The 18,575-nt window shown below is 41.2% G+C and overlaps 3 protein-coding genes across 10 annotated transcripts in view; 2 read left to right on the forward strand and 1 right to left on the reverse strand.

Moving 5' to 3' along the window:
- Nucleotides 1-9,927, forward strand: part of LOC106743619 — a 34,807-nt gene extending 24,880 nt beyond the window's left edge. For all 8 annotated transcript variants that reach the window (XM_014617628.1, XM_014617631.1, XM_014617629.1 and 5 more), the window contains 7 exons: nt 33-906; nt 1,090-1,193; nt 1,574-1,706; nt 1,797-1,871; nt 2,738-2,888; nt 6,977-7,984; nt 8,643-9,927. In XM_014617628.1, the coding sequence (XP_014473114.1) occupies nt 33-906; nt 1,090-1,193; nt 1,574-1,706; nt 1,797-1,871; nt 2,738-2,888; nt 6,977-7,984; nt 8,643-8,945 (2,648 nt within the window). In that variant the 3' untranslated portion in view covers nt 8,946-9,927. The remainder of the gene's footprint in view (nt 1-32; nt 907-1,089; nt 1,194-1,573; nt 1,707-1,796; nt 1,872-2,737; nt 2,889-6,976; nt 7,985-8,642) is intronic.
- Nucleotides 9,928-10,641: 714 nt separating this feature from the next.
- LOC106743664 (UPF0553 protein C9orf64 homolog) lies at nt 10,642-18,012 on the reverse strand. Its single transcript, XM_014617727.1, has 6 exons — nt 17,865-18,012; nt 17,050-17,265; nt 12,169-12,328; nt 11,883-11,996; nt 11,277-11,462; nt 10,642-11,071 (listed from the first exon to the last, which is right to left on the reverse strand). The coding sequence occupies exons 1-6, from the start codon at nt 17,958-17,960 to the stop codon at nt 10,809-10,811; spliced, it is 1,035 nt and encodes a 344-aa protein (XP_014473213.1). The 5' UTR covers nt 17,961-18,012; the 3' UTR covers nt 10,642-10,808.
- On the forward strand, nt 12,246-15,812 carry LOC106743665 (fibrous sheath-interacting protein 2). Its single transcript, XM_014617728.1, has 3 exons — nt 12,246-14,505; nt 14,963-15,283; nt 15,392-15,812. Exons 1-3 carry the CDS (start codon nt 13,985-13,987, stop codon nt 15,534-15,536), a joined length of 987 nt encoding a protein of 328 aa, XP_014473214.1. The 5' UTR covers nt 12,246-13,984; the 3' UTR covers nt 15,537-15,812.
- Nucleotides 18,013-18,575: the final 563 nt, after the last annotated feature.

An 18,575-nucleotide genomic window follows, 5' to 3' on the forward strand; every position in this document is an offset into this window, starting at 1 on the left:
CTCTAAATCCTGGCGATATCTGTGCGAAACAGCACCTCGAGAACTGTCGTCGTCGTTATCGGACTCCTCGGATTCGGATCACAACGAGAACTCGCGAATCAGGACCAAATATCGTGCCACTGATCACACGACGGACCTAGTCTCGCCGATTGAGTCCTGGGAGGACAACTGGTTGTTCCAGAAGAAAAGGAACGCTCGATCGCAGCCGGACGCGGTCGCTATGTTGGTGCCGAGCTCCAACACGTGCTACAAGGCTCTGATCGGCGACCGAGACGCCGAGGACACGTCCGACCTGTCCGAATGCTCCTCCACCAAATCCGACGAGGAGATCGAGAAGGAACTGATGGAGGCGATCAACAACGTAATCCCGAGGAGCCGCAGAACCTCCGAGTGTGACGCGGAGGACGATCAACAAGTACGAAACGACATCGCGCGACTCGGCGAGGACGAAGTTGACCAAGTCTGCCAGGCAAAAGCGAAAATCGAGGAGATCGTGGCGGAGAAAGTAGTCGAGGACGAGAATGATAAGAAGAGGCCGAGTGAAAGTTCCCCAGCATTGATAACGGGGACGGAAGGGGAGGAAAGTGAGACCAAAGAGAGGCCGCCTATGGATATCGTAGAGCGCAGCGAAAGGACAATTGCAAGCGTTATGGAAAGTCCCATGCAAAAGGACGTAAAAGTGCTATCTGAAAAGTTGAGCGAAAGGAGCGATCGAGGAAACATCGCCGACGAAGACGAAGAGCAACAAGAGAGCGAGTACACCGAACACTACGACACGGCGGTCCAGAGGCACCTGGACAGTTTGACGAAAGTCGATGTTTACAGTGGAGAGAGCGAGGCTGTTGCCGAAACGAGGGAATTCGCGGAGGAGCAGCCGGAAAACATATCGACCGAAGAGGAAAGGAGGTAAGCGAGGAGACGATGTTGTTCCGTGTCTGATTCGATATATTGCGCACGTTTCTCTTAACTTATTTTGCTATCGTGTACCTTCCGAATTATCCCGAGCTACTTTGAGTCCAACTACGTAACGTGTCCATCGTTTCGCCGGCACGTGTACGTCCTTCGTAATTCTTTCTCAATTTTATGCAGCGAACGCTCGGAAGCCACAATTCAATTAACTTATTATGCAACGAAAGAGAGTTACGTTGATACGATCACCGAGAAGGATCTATTAAGCGCTCCACCGCGCCCAGGTAATTCAATATGTATAAGTGCATGTCCCTTTACACTCTTTAAATTAGAAAAGAGGCCGAGAGAGATTTAATTTTGTCTTCTTGACGCGGAATTAAGACGAAGTGATTCGTTGTTAACTTCAGACAGAAATTTCGCGGAAATAATAAATACGAAACACAAATGATTACTGTTAATATAATTTAATTTAAATTATGAAACCAATGTAATTTAATTTGCAACGTTTAAAATGTTAAAATGTAAAACGTACGTACGCGGTGTTTGTTTCGCAAGAAATTTGATCTCTGAGCTATTATGTCATAAGATAGAAAACAGTATTAATTATTTATGTATGCAAATATATTTACACGACATATACGAATAATCGTCGTATATCCGTCAGGCACGATTGCGGAACGCGAGCATAAGAAATGGGAGAACGCACCGCCGATTGAGAACAATCCTTATAGCGAAGAAAACATACGAAAGCGATCCTGGGAGAGGCGATATTCGCGAAAATCCGCGGATCTTACTGGGTAAGAATGCAACAATGAGGAACATTACGAATATACCATTTCGCAAGGGACTAGCCCTTCAGCTCTTAGCCCGATCGCTTTGTTATTTAGAGTTCAGTACGAGATGAAGCTGAACGAAGTGAACTTGGATACTCTCTTGACACCCGATCCACCGGACATCAAACGGTAATTTTGTTGTGTAATTTCCCGAATGTCACAGAAAGGAGGGGGAAGGAAAATAATACAGGCATGGGGATGGTTTAACTATTAAAAATAATTAAAAAAATAAGTTATTAATTTTTTTATCAAACAAAAACAAATTTTAGAAGTAAAAAAAAAAAAATATTTAAATTATAAGTTTTCTCGTTGAAAGCAAACTAGTTAGTCAGCTTCTCAAGAATGATATTCAAAAAATAACATTCAATAACATCCAGTTTAAAGAAAATATAGTCAGGTGTGCTTCTGACGGTTGTCTATTTTCTTGGTTTTGTTTGTAAATAACTCGTTTTGATGGACAAATAAGATAATGGGCAAACGTGGACAATCGATTCCACGACTAATTTGAAGTTAGAAACACAGTCACTGGTACACAGGTATGCTCATAATGGTCTGTTTTCCTGGCAGATAGTCCCGATAAAAACAGTTTAAAAATAAAATTACAGTTCTTCACTTTACAAACACCGTGTAGTCAGAATCTTTATTGCTTCCCATTTTCATCGAATCTTTTGTCTCTAAAGAAGCTGTTTATCGAACATGGTTTCTTGTGGTCAAGTTTTTTTCTTTTGAGAGGATTCAAGTCACATAAGAAAAAGGTGAATTTTTTTTCTTAAAAGTAAGAAAAAGTGAGACGTTGTGAAATAAGTAAGGAAAAATAAAGGAAAAAAATGAATCGTCCCCCCATGCCTAATGTAATATCAAAATATACATTCGACGAGATAAAAATCAATTCGAGTCGGGGCGCAATGTAAAAATTGTCAATCGGTTAGCCGCGAAAGAAACCGAACGAAGCCGTGCTCTCACGAGTCCGTATTGTTGCTCGGTTGGCCGCACAGGTTCGGCAGGGACTACTACATCAACCAGTCGAAGGTGTCCAGCGGGGAGCGATCGGAGCGGGCCAAGTCAGCGATGTCCTCGTCGAGCAGACCGAGCAGCTCGCTGTCCCAGCGGTCGAGCTGCGCCGGCGACGAACAACGCGAACAACAGGTGAGTCACGAGCTCGAGCGATTCGAAGCCGCTTCGCTGCACGGCAGCCTCCCTAGGCGACGCTGCTGCGATCCTCGCGCCAGTTCGCATTTCGCGATCAACCCTCTCCTGCACCTGGAAGTCACGCGGTCGCCCGCGAGCGACGAGGCGAATCCATCAGCTGCGAATTCAACGCCGGTGAGTTCGGAGGGGGAAAAGAACGCCGCGGATCTGCGGAGGCTCTGGATCGATGAACCGCGATACGAAGACGGCGAGGGATCGCCGGGCGACCGCGACTCCGGCATGTGCTCGATCGGCTCGCGTGACTCCGAGCTCGAGAGAGACCGTTGGCGGCAGCTTTACCGACTGGAGAACGGCGATCAGATCGCCTCCGTCGGCGGTAGGAGGTTCTGGACCACCGGTCACCACACCTTCGGCGGGATTAGGACGCGGCCGAAGAAACCGGCGGAGAACCTCGAAGATCTCGAAGACCTCGACGATCTCGATGACGATTCGGCCGAAGATCGACTCGCACAATCGGACCATGTGCCCGAATTCGTCAGGTTCAAGTTCCAGACTTTCGGCGGGATCAGGAGGAGCAGGAAGACACGAGTGAGACCGACGATTCGGCTGAAGGCCGCCGGGAAGAGCCGCAACTCCTCGAGCCGAGTTTGTACGGCCGGCGAGGAACGTCCCTCGAGTTTCGAAGGATTCGCGAGCTTCGAGCACTCGACGAGCTCCGCTTTCGAAGAGAGCGACTGGCAAGACGAGGAGGAGGAGGACGTCGCGGATGACAGAGTTCTAGCGGGAATCGCGCGGGACGGCCGCAGCAACGTCTCCGGAATGAAACGTAGGAACTCGGCTCGCAGGAAGAACGCGAATTTGTCTTTACCGGCCGACGAGGCTATAATGGATAAGTTCCTCAAGGACGTCTCGAAGAGGAGGAAAGCGTTCAGCAACAACGTCGCGACGTCGCGAGGGAGGGTGCCCAGATCCCGAAGACGTCGAGAGGTCTTCGAAGACGATACCGACGAGAACTTGGGGAAATCGATGGCCGGGAACAACGAGAGAAACTCGGATAGCTCGAAGGGCCCTGGACGAGCGCGAGGGCGCAAGGGCGATAATAAAAGGCGATGCGACGACAAGTCGGACGTGAGGAGTTTGAGCGACGTCACGATATGGTGATGATAACTAAGCGTCGCCGCGAACGAGCCAGGGATGTGCACTTGGTTTCAATACGGTTCGATTATTCTTTTGACGTGGTTCTGAGACGCAACTGTTGGAATGAAAAAAAAAAACTTGTTTTTGATTCCCAGAAGTTCTCTCATTGGACCATCGGCTGCGTTCTCAAAAATTGCGAACTCAAAAACAGTATTCTAACTATATTGGAACCGAATATACAAGATGCCGATCGTTGTGGCGTGTCATTGCCGCGAATAGATAATGTTAGATATATGGGGAGTATATATTCCTGGCGGAAGTACGGTTCTAAGGTTATCCCTTTGCGGTGTTATATTTTACACAGAAAAAATAGCCTCAAATCAAGAATAGATATTTTCATATACAAGCAAGAATGTTATAATATTTTTAAAAGATTTTTAGTTTCGACTTGAGTGTAAGTGATACTTGCATCAATACAAATTCAATCAAATCAAGACTAAAAATCTTCTAAGAAGATTATGATATTCCCGCTTATATATGAAAATATCTATTCTTATCTATTCTCAATTAGAAAATTTTTGTGTGAAAATATGCCTCATCAATTTTTTTCTATCGTCCTTTAACGAAGGAATATCAGGGAAATCGAGTCGGCAGACAAAACGCTTGAAGAATATGTTATCGTCAAATCTGTCAGCTTAAGGATGTAGCGAAGTGTTCACGAAGGAAATTGATTAGTGCGAATTCTGTTAAATTATTCGATAAGTTCGTAGGGAATTTTACGAAAAAACTCAAAGCCAATACCTCCATAGTCAGGCATAACTTAATTTATTACGTTTCTTTTGGATGATTTCCCGCCATCGAAAAAAAACGGTTAAAATATTGTTAAATAAAGTTATGCCCAACTATAAAAATCATCGGCCTTGAACTCCCCGTTATTTTATTCTAAATGAATGTTAGAAGAATTCAGAATAGGGAATCTTAATGTTGTTACCTACATATCCCGGCGAAAAATAGCCGGGCGTAGTCGAATTAATGCGGTTATGAGGGTTTGTTAATAATAATTTATTTAATAATTGTTAATACGTGTTGATAAACTTGCACGTATCTTTCGGTGCGACAGCGCGTGTACTTGGGAAATGAGAATACCAGTGCCATGGCGCAATGCGTCAATTTAATATTAGAAATAAGCGCGATAATCATGCGCGCGATTAACAGTTAAGGGATCATATTTATAAAGTTGCAAGTGGCAAATAAATACGGGTATAGAATAATTAAAAACTTTTATCTCGCAATAACGCTGATTCTCCCGCTGATTCTCATCGACTAGACTAGAATTCTACTTCTGAAACTATCTTATATTCGAAAACGGTGTTTTTAGGAACATTTAACGAATGAAAGACAACGATAAACGAAACCTCGTCCTAATAATTAGTGACCGACTTAATATAACATCAGATTACACAAATAATCGATACTTATATTGCAGATAAATGCAAGAAGATTGCACAGGACGCTCAACTTTTCCATGCACTTTCTAATCGCGTCCCGCAATTACGTCCGGTAGTTTAATGAGAATTAAAAGCGTCACCATATCCTAAGACAAAATATCACTTACACAGACACGCCTATACAAACGCTTAAACTTTTCAAATCAGTATTTAGAACTTGGACATTCGATCGATCGAAAAGATAAAAGCTTAAAGTCTAAATCGACGTATGAAAATGAGAAAGGGAGGGAGAGAAATGAGAGGAAAGAACCGAACTTCTCACCATATATTAACACACAATAACCCACACTAATCGTAAACTAATTGCAACTTAATTCTTCGTGATGTTTCTTATAGCAACGTTTACACCGATTTTGCGTGAGTGTTTCTCATTTCTACGTAAAAAGATATTACGAGATGTTCCAATCGTAATCTAAACCTTTTCGACGCATCTCACGCGAAAGATACGCGAGATATGCTAATCGAATCCATGCATACGAGCTGCAAAAGAGAGCACTTTTAGAATCGGTAAGTACCGTAATATTTACCTGCGTGTGTGTAATGTGTGGTGACTAACAATTAAATGTATCGAGACGTGTTTGAAGCGTTTGTAAAGGCTGAAATCTCTTGTAGACTATTATCGTTATATATTTCCTGCGCAAAGGTCTCGCAGTACGAAAGAATTTCCAACAATTCTAACTGTAACAATTCTAACTCATTGCTGTAGTTAATTATAACACATTAATAATATCGAGATTATGCGGTGTAATAAAAGCTTCTTAACCGTATTATGTTCTCAATGGTAATTAATACAGACGCTTCTCTTTAATTTGTTCGGCGTTTGCGCGACGCTTTTCCTAAACCACGTTGGTTCGCGGAGCTTTCACTCGTAAAATACAAATTTACATGTCTGCAGTTTTTTTTTATCGGGTACAAAGCTTGCGGCTACTCACTAACAAAGCCACGACCAATATGTGTTCGTACAAGTACTAATTATTGTCGATCTTTTCGTGAATATAAGCGATATCGTGAAAATAAGTCAAATAAATCAAAAGTATGAAAATTGCACTATTCTTCGTACTAACAAAATTCCTACTAACGTCTAACGGCCTGGGAAAAGTCACAATATCATTGCTATTATTATTGCGTCAGAATGAGATCCATACTACGGAAAATTGTCAATAAATATCAAAATATTAATGACACTTAATATTTTGACAATAATGTCCATCATATAATGGAGAAAAAAAGAGGCGTAAAGGGACAAAAGGAAGAAGAAATAGAAGTGTGACAGTCTTTTGGCGAACAGGACGAAACGAAAAAAATTGAGACAAATAAAGGAAGATAAGAAGAAAAGAAAAAAATTCAGGGCGTTCGACGTTCAATAACGAAATGTGCAGAGCTTCGCGATCGATCACAGCGCGAAATAGTTAACGTCAGCCGGTCCTTGGTGTGTTCCAGGATGAAGTCATGTCCGGGGAGATCGAGGACGTTTCGGTGCCGCGAGAGGAGAAGGACACGAAGGTTACGTCCACGTGGCGGAGGAACAACGCCGAGATGATCAGCTTCGAGACAAACAATCGCGCCGCGAATTCACGCGCTCCCGGCGACGGGACCGGTCAGGAGCGACGGGCGGACGACATCCTGGAGGACGAACAGAGGAAGAACAGCAAGAACGAGATCAACGCGAAGCTGAACAATCAGGAGCACAGCCTCGAGGCGGAGCGGCGAGACGACGAGAAGAAGCGGATAGTCCGAAGGATCGACCTGAAGGCGTACGGCTTCGAGAACGAATTCTCGGTGCAGAGGAATGCGCGACCGCAGCAACAGCGAGTGGTCAACAGGTTGGACTTGAGGTCCTTCGGCTACCAGGACGGTCTGCGACGCACTCACTCCAACAATCAGCTGGACCAGCCGGCGGACAACGAGAAGTCGAACCTGACGAGGTGCGCGATCGGCCGTGAGAAACATCGTGCCGAATACAAAGGATTCCCGATCGACAGAAGGGACCTGACGAAGAGCTCGGGGGAGTTGAACCAGTTGCACGAGGACGTGGAGAAGGTCGGCTCGCTCGTGTCGGCCAAGTCGATGCCGAACGTAGCCGACGACGCGTATTATTACGCGAATCCGGTTCGCGTGAATAACAACGACGATAACATCGACGACGACGATGTTAACCACGACGAGGAGGAAGACGAGATGGCCGCTAGGAACTCGCGGAATCGTGTGAGCGACGAGTTGGACGAACGCAACGCGGCTAACATGGACGATGGCTCGCTCAATGGCTACGACGAAGCCTCGTCCGACTTGGACAGGTCCTTCGAGGATATCTATATCGAGGATAAAAATAGGCTGCACAGAACGGACGAGAAGTTGCCGATGCCGTCCGTGAAGAGGCTCGCAGAAGCCTTCAGCGGCCGACAGACTTCTGTGATTGAGCCGGTGCCCGCGAAAGCGAGCAAAACTTTGGTAATTAACGATACAACCTCCTTCTCTATCTTTCGGGCTTGATCTAGAACAATGCGAGACTTCAAGTAGAAACGCGAATGAAGAAAGTCTCGGACGAACTCGTGTATAGGACTACGGGGGTTGATATCGGGACCGAGAAAGTTACTCTTTAAAACCTTTTAAAGCAACCGTTACTCATTTTGAAAGATAATTGGTTACCGCTGTAAATTACCTAATAAAAAAAAGTAAGCTATAAAAATTTAGTCATTACTGAAAGAAAAAAATAACTGTAATGGCCTTAGACAGAACACAATTATGAAATATTTTAAAAATATATATTGAATGTTTTGTTAATATTCAAATGTCCGGGAAAGAATTAAATAAATATTTTGACATATTTATCATAAGCTTTCTCATATCGGACATTCTCCGACATTTGGATATTTATAAAATATTTAATATCCATTTTTTAAATATTTTACAAATATTATGTGCTGTCTGAGTACAAATAAAGCATTATTTCCCAACTCGGGACGTTGCATCGAATAATTAATTAAGCAACGGATAATTTAACGCACCAGCTTTCTGTGATTTTAGCTGCGGACGTTCGTTCTTTAATTCGAACGTCGTGTCTACACCCGCTAATGATTGCGATATTCGGCGCACTTTTGCTTTGCAGGTAACGAAGTTAGACGACGTCAAGGACAGGTCATTCACGCCCGAGGTGCAGATAGTCGAAACGCCCAAACAGATGCACAGTCTAACGGCCAGATCGCTATCGAGGGAGTTTCGGGAAGGACTGCGTCAAATGCCCAGCAAGATCACCTCGCCACCCGTTAGTCGGTCGTTGATCGAAGAACGGCCGGCGAATCGGTCAGAAGTCGTTCGATCAAAACGCGAGGACAGCGACGTCGCCGTGATTTCGCCCGGCAAGCTCAAGTCGAACATAATATTTTGGGAGCAAATGCAAAAGAGAAATTGAATTGCGTCTAGCCGATAACGTCGACTATTGTATTCGTTCTAACGTTCTATACGAGCCGGGTTGAAAATATAAATTCAAAACGTGACTTTACACTCTCTTCTCGATTCAAATTGCAATTCGAAGTATCGCATTGGGGTTGATTTTGTACATACCGGAAGAGAACGCGATTGTAAATCGAAATGAGATATTCGAACGTGAGTTTACACGATTAACTCATACTCAAATTGGAATTCCCGAGATGGGTGTGTCGGGAGGAAGATAAATTGTAAATATAATTATCGCAGCGTCCATGAGCCAAATGAGACAATTACTGATATGCGTGAAGCGAAAGAGCTTTAAGTCGACGATGCAGAATAACGACGTCAAACGAACGCGATGTCAAGTCAAGATTAAAAGTTACGTTTTTTTGGAGAAGATTCCGAGAGAAGGAAAAGGGAACTCGAGATGTGTCTTATAAATATTCGTATCAACGTAGTATCTAACGCATTTGAGAATTCTTTTGCACACGTAGGAGTTTTCGTACTTCCAAAATACAGCGCGGAAGTAAAACAATCAAACGTGGTTTCGCGCGAAATCCAGTCGCGATTTACATCACTGCGAGTGGCAAAGACGGTAAGGTCTAACGCTGAACGCTAATGGGAAAAAAACTGTCTCCCAGTTGAGCGTCACATATTTACTTGCGATTCAATATCGTGTGCGTGTAAACGCGTACAGATAAGATCGATTCGCGATAACAGCAAAACGGTGTTACGCAAGTGTGATTAAATTCGTGCCAAACGGCGTCGCGATACGTTGATAGCCAAAGAAAGCGTTACAAGTGACACACGTTCCGTGTGTCGAGTCGAGATGAGAGATCGCGTTAACCCTTACTGCTCTGCATTACGTCATCAAAAGTGGCACATAACGAGATATATTGTTTACGAAATTCTTAAAAAATGTGCAAGGATGAGTTTGAAAATTCAAGAGTTCCACAATTATCAAACTTCGAACAACTTTCCCAAAAGTTCGAGAACAATTTCATTAAGAATTTAATTTCTTTAAAATTAACAATGAACGCGGAAAAGATTATCCAACATATAAAAAGAGTCGAAAGGGTTAACGGTTCCCACGCGTTGCCAATAATTAATTATGCGATGGAAATAAACTTTCTGAATGTAGTAATATTCTTTCGGAATGTAGTTTGAAATTTCGCTTATATTTTGTATATTATCGCAAAAAGATACATTAGTGTAATATAATGAAATAAATGAGAATTATAGAAAAATAGTATCCTTCAGCTTGAACCTTGAAATTCGGATCGTCGGGACGGAACGGGAACAAGAGGAAGAGATTTGACGAGTGTTTACGGTGAAAAAATAGTTTTTAATCGATCAAATCAAAATGGCACAGTTCCATGGAAAATCTTGGAAGCGGCTTTGCGCTCTTAATACTTCCCATCATCTCTATAATAAATACAACAACGTACAAGTTTCAAATACAAAAGTAGAACGACAATCGGCCGATCAATCTTCGAACGATCGCGTCCTTTCATTGAATCAACGATGTACGCGTAAAATATGTGTCTTCGGTCGTATGCTCCAGAGACTGAAAATGGAACGTAGTGATACGTTCACGTTCATTTTAAAATCAAATATTTGTCTGCAATAATTTTTAAAAATATTCTTAAAATATACTCATCAATATTTAATATTTATTAAAATATTTTAAGCATTATTACATATTATTTAAAACATTTTAAAAATATTTTCAATAATTTCAATTATTTTCATATTAGGACGCGGTGGGCATCCGTCGGAAAAAGAAGGTTATTCTAACCACCAATGGATCACTCGGAGACTCACAGCGCGCGCGACATGCAGCGCTTTAATAGTATATACATCTTGTTTTGTGAAATGGTATGCATTGTTCATCGATACTCTCAGCGTGCTGTCGCCGATAGTCCCACAAGAATTGGTCGATCAGAACGGCATTGACGTGCTTCGCGGTGTTTTGGGCTTCTGGGCTTTTCAGGGACGTCTTCGGATCCTCGATTATTTTTCGCACCTCGGCGCATAATCTCTCGACCAGCTCGATCGAGCAGCCGCGAATCTCCACTTCTTCTCTGCTCCCGCTCTCCAACGGCTCGTCTGGGGAAACGCAATTCATATTGCCACGGCTCGCTCGGTGAATCCTTCGTTTCGCGAAAGATATAGCTTAAGCGCTTATTAAGATAAGCCTTGAACCCGTTCGTGAAGTGCTACACAATCTATAAACTACCGGCGTAAACAGGTGGGACCTGACGAAGCGAAGAATTTACCGCTGAGTAAAGTGGCATAGCGACAAACATCTTACCGGACTGAAGCTTCTTCATGAGCGAGTCGCTATAGCGAAAAGCCTTGAAGTATAAGAAAACCTGAGGGATGCGATAATCGGCGAACATTGTAATAGAGTTTATATCGTGGAATTCGCCGATTCCACATCCTTGGAAACAAGACCATATGTCGCCTATGAGTATCTGAGCCCTTTTGTAGAGGCTAACTGAAAGAAAACATTGACATATACAACTGAAAAAATAGTGGCAATCGAAACCCAATATTACAAGATTAATTAATTAAATTAACGTTCACCAACTGAGAAAGTTCCACGACGATGCTTTATAAAAATTTTATATCGCAATTTCTTGGAAATTATCGATTTTGTAATTTTTTTAAATTATAAATTTTATAAATTTATAAAATAAAATAGATATCCTTCTCATGTTCACGTGTTTCACTACGCAAGATATAAACAAATTGAAAAGATAACACATTCGTCGTTCACCACGTTAGTTAAAAATAAATACATCTGAAGATACAGTTAAATAATCTCTATTGACAATTTTTCACGCACGAATTTGCAACTGAATTAGATGGATAACGGCATCGAATGACTTCTTGCACGTTATCTAGTGATAACTACCTCTCTGTCCTTCGTAATCGGCTTCGTCTCGATAAGCATTGAATTCGTTGACGATCAGGTCGAGCAACTTTATCGCCGATCCTTTGCACGACTTGATACATGTTTGAAACGTACCTACGACATAACAAAATCGTATCATGCCCGTCTCGACTCGCCCGCTGAGGAAATCGCTGAAGAATTCTATGCGAGTTATATCGAATAAACGAAGAAAAACGATGCGGGAATGCAATACGAGTACTTGGCAGAAATATTCATTTCGCTTTATGATCATCGTAATTATTTGTACCTTGATATTTGCTCAACAAAACATTTCCAGCTTCGTGCAAAACTTGAAGCCTTTCTTGCATAAGTGGTATTTTCACCTCATTGTCACCTCGGAAAATGGTTTCGGCATCGCTCAGTGTTATTTTCGAGTAATACGCAGGATCCAATATAGGCTTTCCTTCCTGTATTTCAAAAAAAAAGCGTTATTCTTCGTTAGAAAAATAAATCCAACAGATACACGGACCATTCGGGGAAAGAGAATGCTGGAACGTAATAACGCGAGGATTTAAAACAACAACACGTAACGACGAATTGCTGAATGTTCGAATTTGCAACTTTCAGTCGATAATACCTCGGTGAGGTGCGTAAAGTGCGATTACTCAATTGCTACGTCGGGAAAGTTTTTGCATTTCGGGAGACGTCTCGGTACTTGGATTTCGGGATCGTGACTTCTCAGGAAACTGTCCCACTCTTCGAATCTCGGTTCTTTGTCGAATTTCTTTCTTTTCCTGGGCAACGAAAGTGGAATTCTCCATCTATAAATTGCGGGTCCGCGCGTATTCAAACAACTGAACGAAGATACACGCATGACATGACAGAATTCGCACGCTTGTGCGACGTTCCGATGTATAGTTCGTACGCCATTGTAAATTTAAAACATCTCAGTGATACCGTACGAAGAGACGAGAAGGCCACCACGATCTAAATTTACACCGTGAATAATCCTCAATGCATATATACTAACGCGCGTCATGATTAGCGTTCGAAGAATTACGTGAGTAATGAGTTTCGTGTAAAATTGCGGATTAACCTATTCTATCGGACACTAATTAGCTTCTGAACCTGATTTACACGTATACTGGAATGTTAACCTTTAAATGCATAGTGTTGCAAATTTGCAACATATTTATTTTTCTTCTTTGTCGAGATCAAAGGTACACCTAAACGTGGAAGACCAAATTCTTCCTTAAAACGAAATATACAATCCAAAAGGCTCAAAGGCAATGCTCAACATATGCCTCAGATTTTTTTAAATATTTTTCTCATTTTCTGGGACTACTAATGAACCTAAAAAAAATGCATGCATTTAAGGGTTAATTTATCCCTCTAATTTCATAATTATATAACTTGTATAGATAATTCGCGTGCCGTTAGATAAGACACGTCAATTATTATATGTTGCTAAATTGAAAGTATTCCCTCATTCGGCCCGTATCTTTCTCTTTCGTCTCGCACATAAAATCACAAAATTGAGGAGAAATAGGGGAAGAGGTACAGGGATTGGCAGGGATACAATGATTAACATATCAGCACATTTAAACGCCAAGCACTAACTGCTATCATCGGATGTGCAGCTGATGATGACAAGGGAGAAAGCGGTCTATTGAAGACAACTGGTTAAGTTGCACTATTGATTAACTCATCAGGTTGCAATCAGAGACCGTCGATACACTGATATGTGTGGGCAGTGCATTACTTAGTAAACAATTTAATAGCGCAACTTAAATATTAAGTTTCGGTTATTAATTAGTTCTACATTGCGACATATTTCTTTATTTAATATATTTCTAATGAATGCTAATTGCTGTGATAAGTATGCCAATCATTATGACGAGTCCCAATTATTGTTATTTTTGTTAATTCAATTCGATATTTTATTTTAAGCAAGATATATTTTATTATTCCAATATAACTATGTATTTTTGTAGCATAGAATCTTATCTAATTTTTACAAAAAGAACGAACTCTGCAAGTATCAGATTTGTATCAAGAGACAGCTTTAAATAGAAATATATCCTAAATATCCTGCCAAAATATCATTGTACCTCTTCCCCCAAATGAAAGTATCGCGAGTCAAATTTCGAAACAGGAGCATAGAAGTATTGGCTGAAGGAGTTGCCAAACCAAAGGGAGCCGTGCCTAAATTCGGTCTGCCGAAGTGGAAAACGATGTCTCTGCAGCACAAGATACCTGTGATACCCAACGTGCCGAAGGACTCTTACAATTTTACGCGATGCAAATTGGGAAAGAAATTATGGGCAGTCAGGCCGAAGGCCGAGTTTGATCTGAGCGACCCTTACTGCTACCAGACCAACTTCGCTTATGAACCCTTACACGACAAGCACCTATTCGGATTCTTCTCCAAGCCGGCTAATATTAAGTATCTACTGGAAGCCGACTGTATCACGGAAGATATGTACGTGAAATGTACGCTGCGCGACTACAACGCGTACAGAGAATATTTGAGGAAGATACACGTCAGTAGTGTCGGAAAGGAACTGAGGCGAAGGAACCGGCTGTTTGTCGAACAGAGAACCCTTTGTCGCACAGACGACCAGGCGCGAAAGGAGGCGAAGAGGTGTAATTCGAAATTATATCTTTTTTATTCTCACCAAAGAATAATTTTAATATTTATTATTTTTTAATATATTCCAACTTTTAACATTTTTTAAGATATTCTAACGTCATATAACAAAAAATTAAAATGCAATCTGTATGTGATCCATATAAATAAAATATAAAAATATATAATATAATGTGGCAGCTCTGCGGACACCCGTTACAAGAGGCGAGTGCCTCCAAGGATGTACAGGTAATTACGATGATTTCATCTCCTGCTCTCGTGGAAAAATTTGAATATTTTTCGTTTCGATATTATCGGGATATTTATTGCTTATTTTTACGATTATATATATTTTATAGAAATATCCCAAATATATTCGAAGCGAAAAATTTCCCCACGAGAAGAAATCATCGTAATTACATTGTTTCCATTGAATTAGTTCCTGATAATTTAATACATGATATAATTACAGACTGAAGAAAGAAAAGTTGACCGATGTTGGGGAGCTTTTCGCACAGCAACGAAAATTAAAATTGAAGATGCGAAGGGAAAGAGAGCGCAAGGTGGCGCAGAGATTAAAAGTATTGCAGCTCATCAGGCAAGAGAAGTGGAGGCTGATTAATATCAAACGCGAGGAGCAATATGAGAAAATTCAGCAAAAGTGCAATTTCGTACGAAGCAAAATGATCAAGGTTTCGATGGAGCGAAAAAAAAAGGAGAAAGTGCGAGCCAGAGCCAGGGGAAAGCGATTTGTAGATATCGAACGACAAAAACAGCAAGACGCGGAGGAAAGGTGCGTATTGGTTAAGTAGAATAGTGAATAAATTCATCGATATCTTAGCGATATTTAAGGAAGATTATAAGATTCAGTAAGGGAAATTTTACACACAATGCATTTCAGGTGGAAGAGAAAACATGACTTTCAAGAGGGAGACATTGCGGAGCAGAAAATGTTGTTGCAGTGCTTAAATACCCGTCGTCAATTATTTATAACGGATTATAATAACAAGATAAACGAGGAAAGAGCGAGAATGGAAAGTAAGTAATAAAAGGTCGAACGACTACAGGTGTATTAAGCACTCTGTAAGATTGCTTCCTAAAATATCTACAAATATATCAGCGATATTTCGTTGTTAATATATCGTACGTTAAATATATATCGTCCAATGATGATGTTGAATTATCGGTTGTAAAGATCTCTATTGCGTAATAAAAGAGATAAAATCTCTTATAGCTACGTTTGATCGGTTATAATGTAATCTGGTGTGTTTACAGGACTCTTGGAGGATAAGAAGTTATTTACAAATTGTTACATAAGAAGGTACTTACCTGATGGGAGGCGACGTGTTTGCTGCAGGAAATATCTTCAGACCGATATGGTAAAACACGCGATCAAGCAATTTGATTACCTGAGAAATGCACTTTAAGCGAAATTTCCTTCTAATATCACATCGCAGGACGGAAAAGGGGATAAAAGGAAGAAAGAATCGCCGAGCTCGACGTATCAATCGCACGAGTTAGTGAAGTTAAAAGAAGCCAAGGTGTAAAGTTAACGATTGGAATTTTCGTGCTTTTCAAGCGTTACCAAGTTTATGCTTCTCTTTCATTTACTTCTCAGCAACTGCAAATTTCAATGAAAATTGACATTTTGTGCAATAGCCGGCTGTAAACATTAAACTTGGTCAAGATTCAAGACGGAAGGGTAAACCGAGACATACGGAACCAGGAAAGAAACACATTGCAAGAAGAAACGGTTACAATAGGATGAAAAAACATGGAAAGATTAGACAGTTAATGGTTCAGAAATCATTAACGGAGAGCAAAGTCAAAAAACCACCACCATCTGTGACTCGGCCAAAAGTCGAAATGACGGGGGTAGAAACTTTCAGCAAGCAGTCAACAGTGGAAGACACACGTCAGTGTCACTGCCACCTCGCCAACGAATAGTGTCAGTACTAATATAAATAGTATCAGTGCTACTTATATTATGTTCAATCACGTTAACCATACTTAAAGGTGATTGATTGACATTCATGTGATGCTTACAAGTATCGCTCCCACGTGAAGCAGGCTAAAATGTAATACCAGACAAGCGTTGCATCATAGACCTATAGATGTGAACTGGCAATTGTCTATACACAAAAAAGGAATACTCTTAGATAGTCTTAATAGATAACCTTAAATCGACGATAGATATTTTCATATATAAGCAAGAATATTATAATATTCTTAAAAGATTTTTTAGTCTTGAATTGAATGTAAGTAATACTTGCAATACAAATTCCATTCGAATCAAGACTGAAAATCTTTTAAAAGTATTATAATATCCTTGCTTATATATAAGAATATTTAGCATTGACTTAAGATTAATTTTTTCCGTGTAGTTTCTGTATTAGAAGTGGCATTCGGAGGAGGTTAGAGAAACATACTTTTCCGAATACTTTAAGAAAGTAAAGTACTGGAAAAGAAAGGAAAGTATGTTACTCTCTTTAAAACCTTCAGACAAGGTCTGCTATGTATCGCCAGTCCATATCAATAAGATCTATGCGCTGCACTTACCTCGATGGCTCTCTTGACAGCAGCGCACAGAGCGAAGTAGCCAGTACATCCGTTTACAGTCCATTTCTTAGCGCCGGTCGCAGTCCAGAATGAAAAATTCAACGTGTCCAAGACGAATATCCAGTCCACCGCCAAGGGTTCATCGTGTTTAGGATGAAACGCGCATTGCAAGAAATTGTTTAGGCTGAAACTGTCATTTGCTATCGCTTCGACGACCTGCACAGACCAAACGAAACCTTGTATAGTTACGTTCCCATCATGACCGACCAATTTTCATCGTACACTTAAGAATCACTCGACACGTGGTACGAAATAAAATTCGACAAACATATGCTCGATTCCACTGCGCCTTGCAACTTTAGCCGCGTTCAGCGGAACGCTTATTTTACAACTATTGGAAGTTTCCCGTAAAGATTCTGGTTCTAAAAGAATAATCGGATCTCAGCTCGGAAAACCTCCAACGGTTGCAAAATAAATGTTCCGCTGAACGTGACTTCCGTCTCGCAAAACGACATCGCCGTGTTGCCATGTTTACTTCGAATCGCGCGTTTTCCCGCGCAACAACGGGAAACAACCGATCGCCTGATCGTGTGACCTCTGCACCGATTTTTAACAATAGAAGTGAAACAAAGTAGGTCATAAGCAATTCAACGTCAAATGACGCAGGGGTGGGGCTTCCAATTAGCCGGTTATAACGGGAACGAGAATCGCGCGCTCTTTCAACATAACCTAATTTCCGCCAAGGGTCTCAAGACTCGTTCGAGGTATACCTCGAATCGTGCCGCTTTAAACTCCCAGAGAACGCAATGACTTACCTGAAGCGCCAGTCGCTTCACATTTTCGTTCTCGATGAACACGTCCCGCGCCGACGAGGCGATGAACTTGCCGGATTCTCTCGGACTTAGCACCATGATGAGAGCAATGAATGTATTATGCGCATGAACGCTTCGCAGAACACGGCTGAAGTTCGCCGATATTTTCGAATCGCGCCAATCGATTGCGAACGTTGGCGATTCGCGATTCTCGGTGCGAGTATTATCACCTCAGTATGATATATAAATATGAGATAAGATTGTCGTTTTTATGAAAAGTATCTTCCTCAAATAATCAGAAGTCCATTTTGCGCAGTATTTATGAATTGTCGTCGGCAACTTGCAGGTGAAAATAAAACAGAATCTATTAAATGATGACGGATATTTTTTTATCAATGTTATATATCAATAATTAATGTTATATGTTATATTTTTAGTTTTAAGTCACATATGAACTGTATTGACGAATTTAATTTTAATTTGACTTAAACACACGTAAGCGAAACATATCGCAAATCTTGTCGGCATTCATGAAATTTTAAAATTAAGTTTGTAAATACAGTCCACGTCTAATTTGAAACTAAAAATATAATCACTTTATAATGATTCGAAAGTTACACCGGTCACCGGTTTTTTCTTGACAGATTGTAAATTTGGACACATAATCAACTTTTGATTACGAAATAGGTTGCAAAAAATATATTTACAGTATTC

The sequence above is a fragment of the Dinoponera quadriceps genome, unplaced genomic scaffold (genome assembly GCF_001313825.1).
Source record: "Dinoponera quadriceps isolate SergipeBrazil2010 unplaced genomic scaffold, ASM131382v1 scaffold1115, whole genome shotgun sequence".
Classification (NCBI taxonomy): Eukaryota; Metazoa; Arthropoda; class Insecta; order Hymenoptera; family Formicidae; genus Dinoponera; species Dinoponera quadriceps.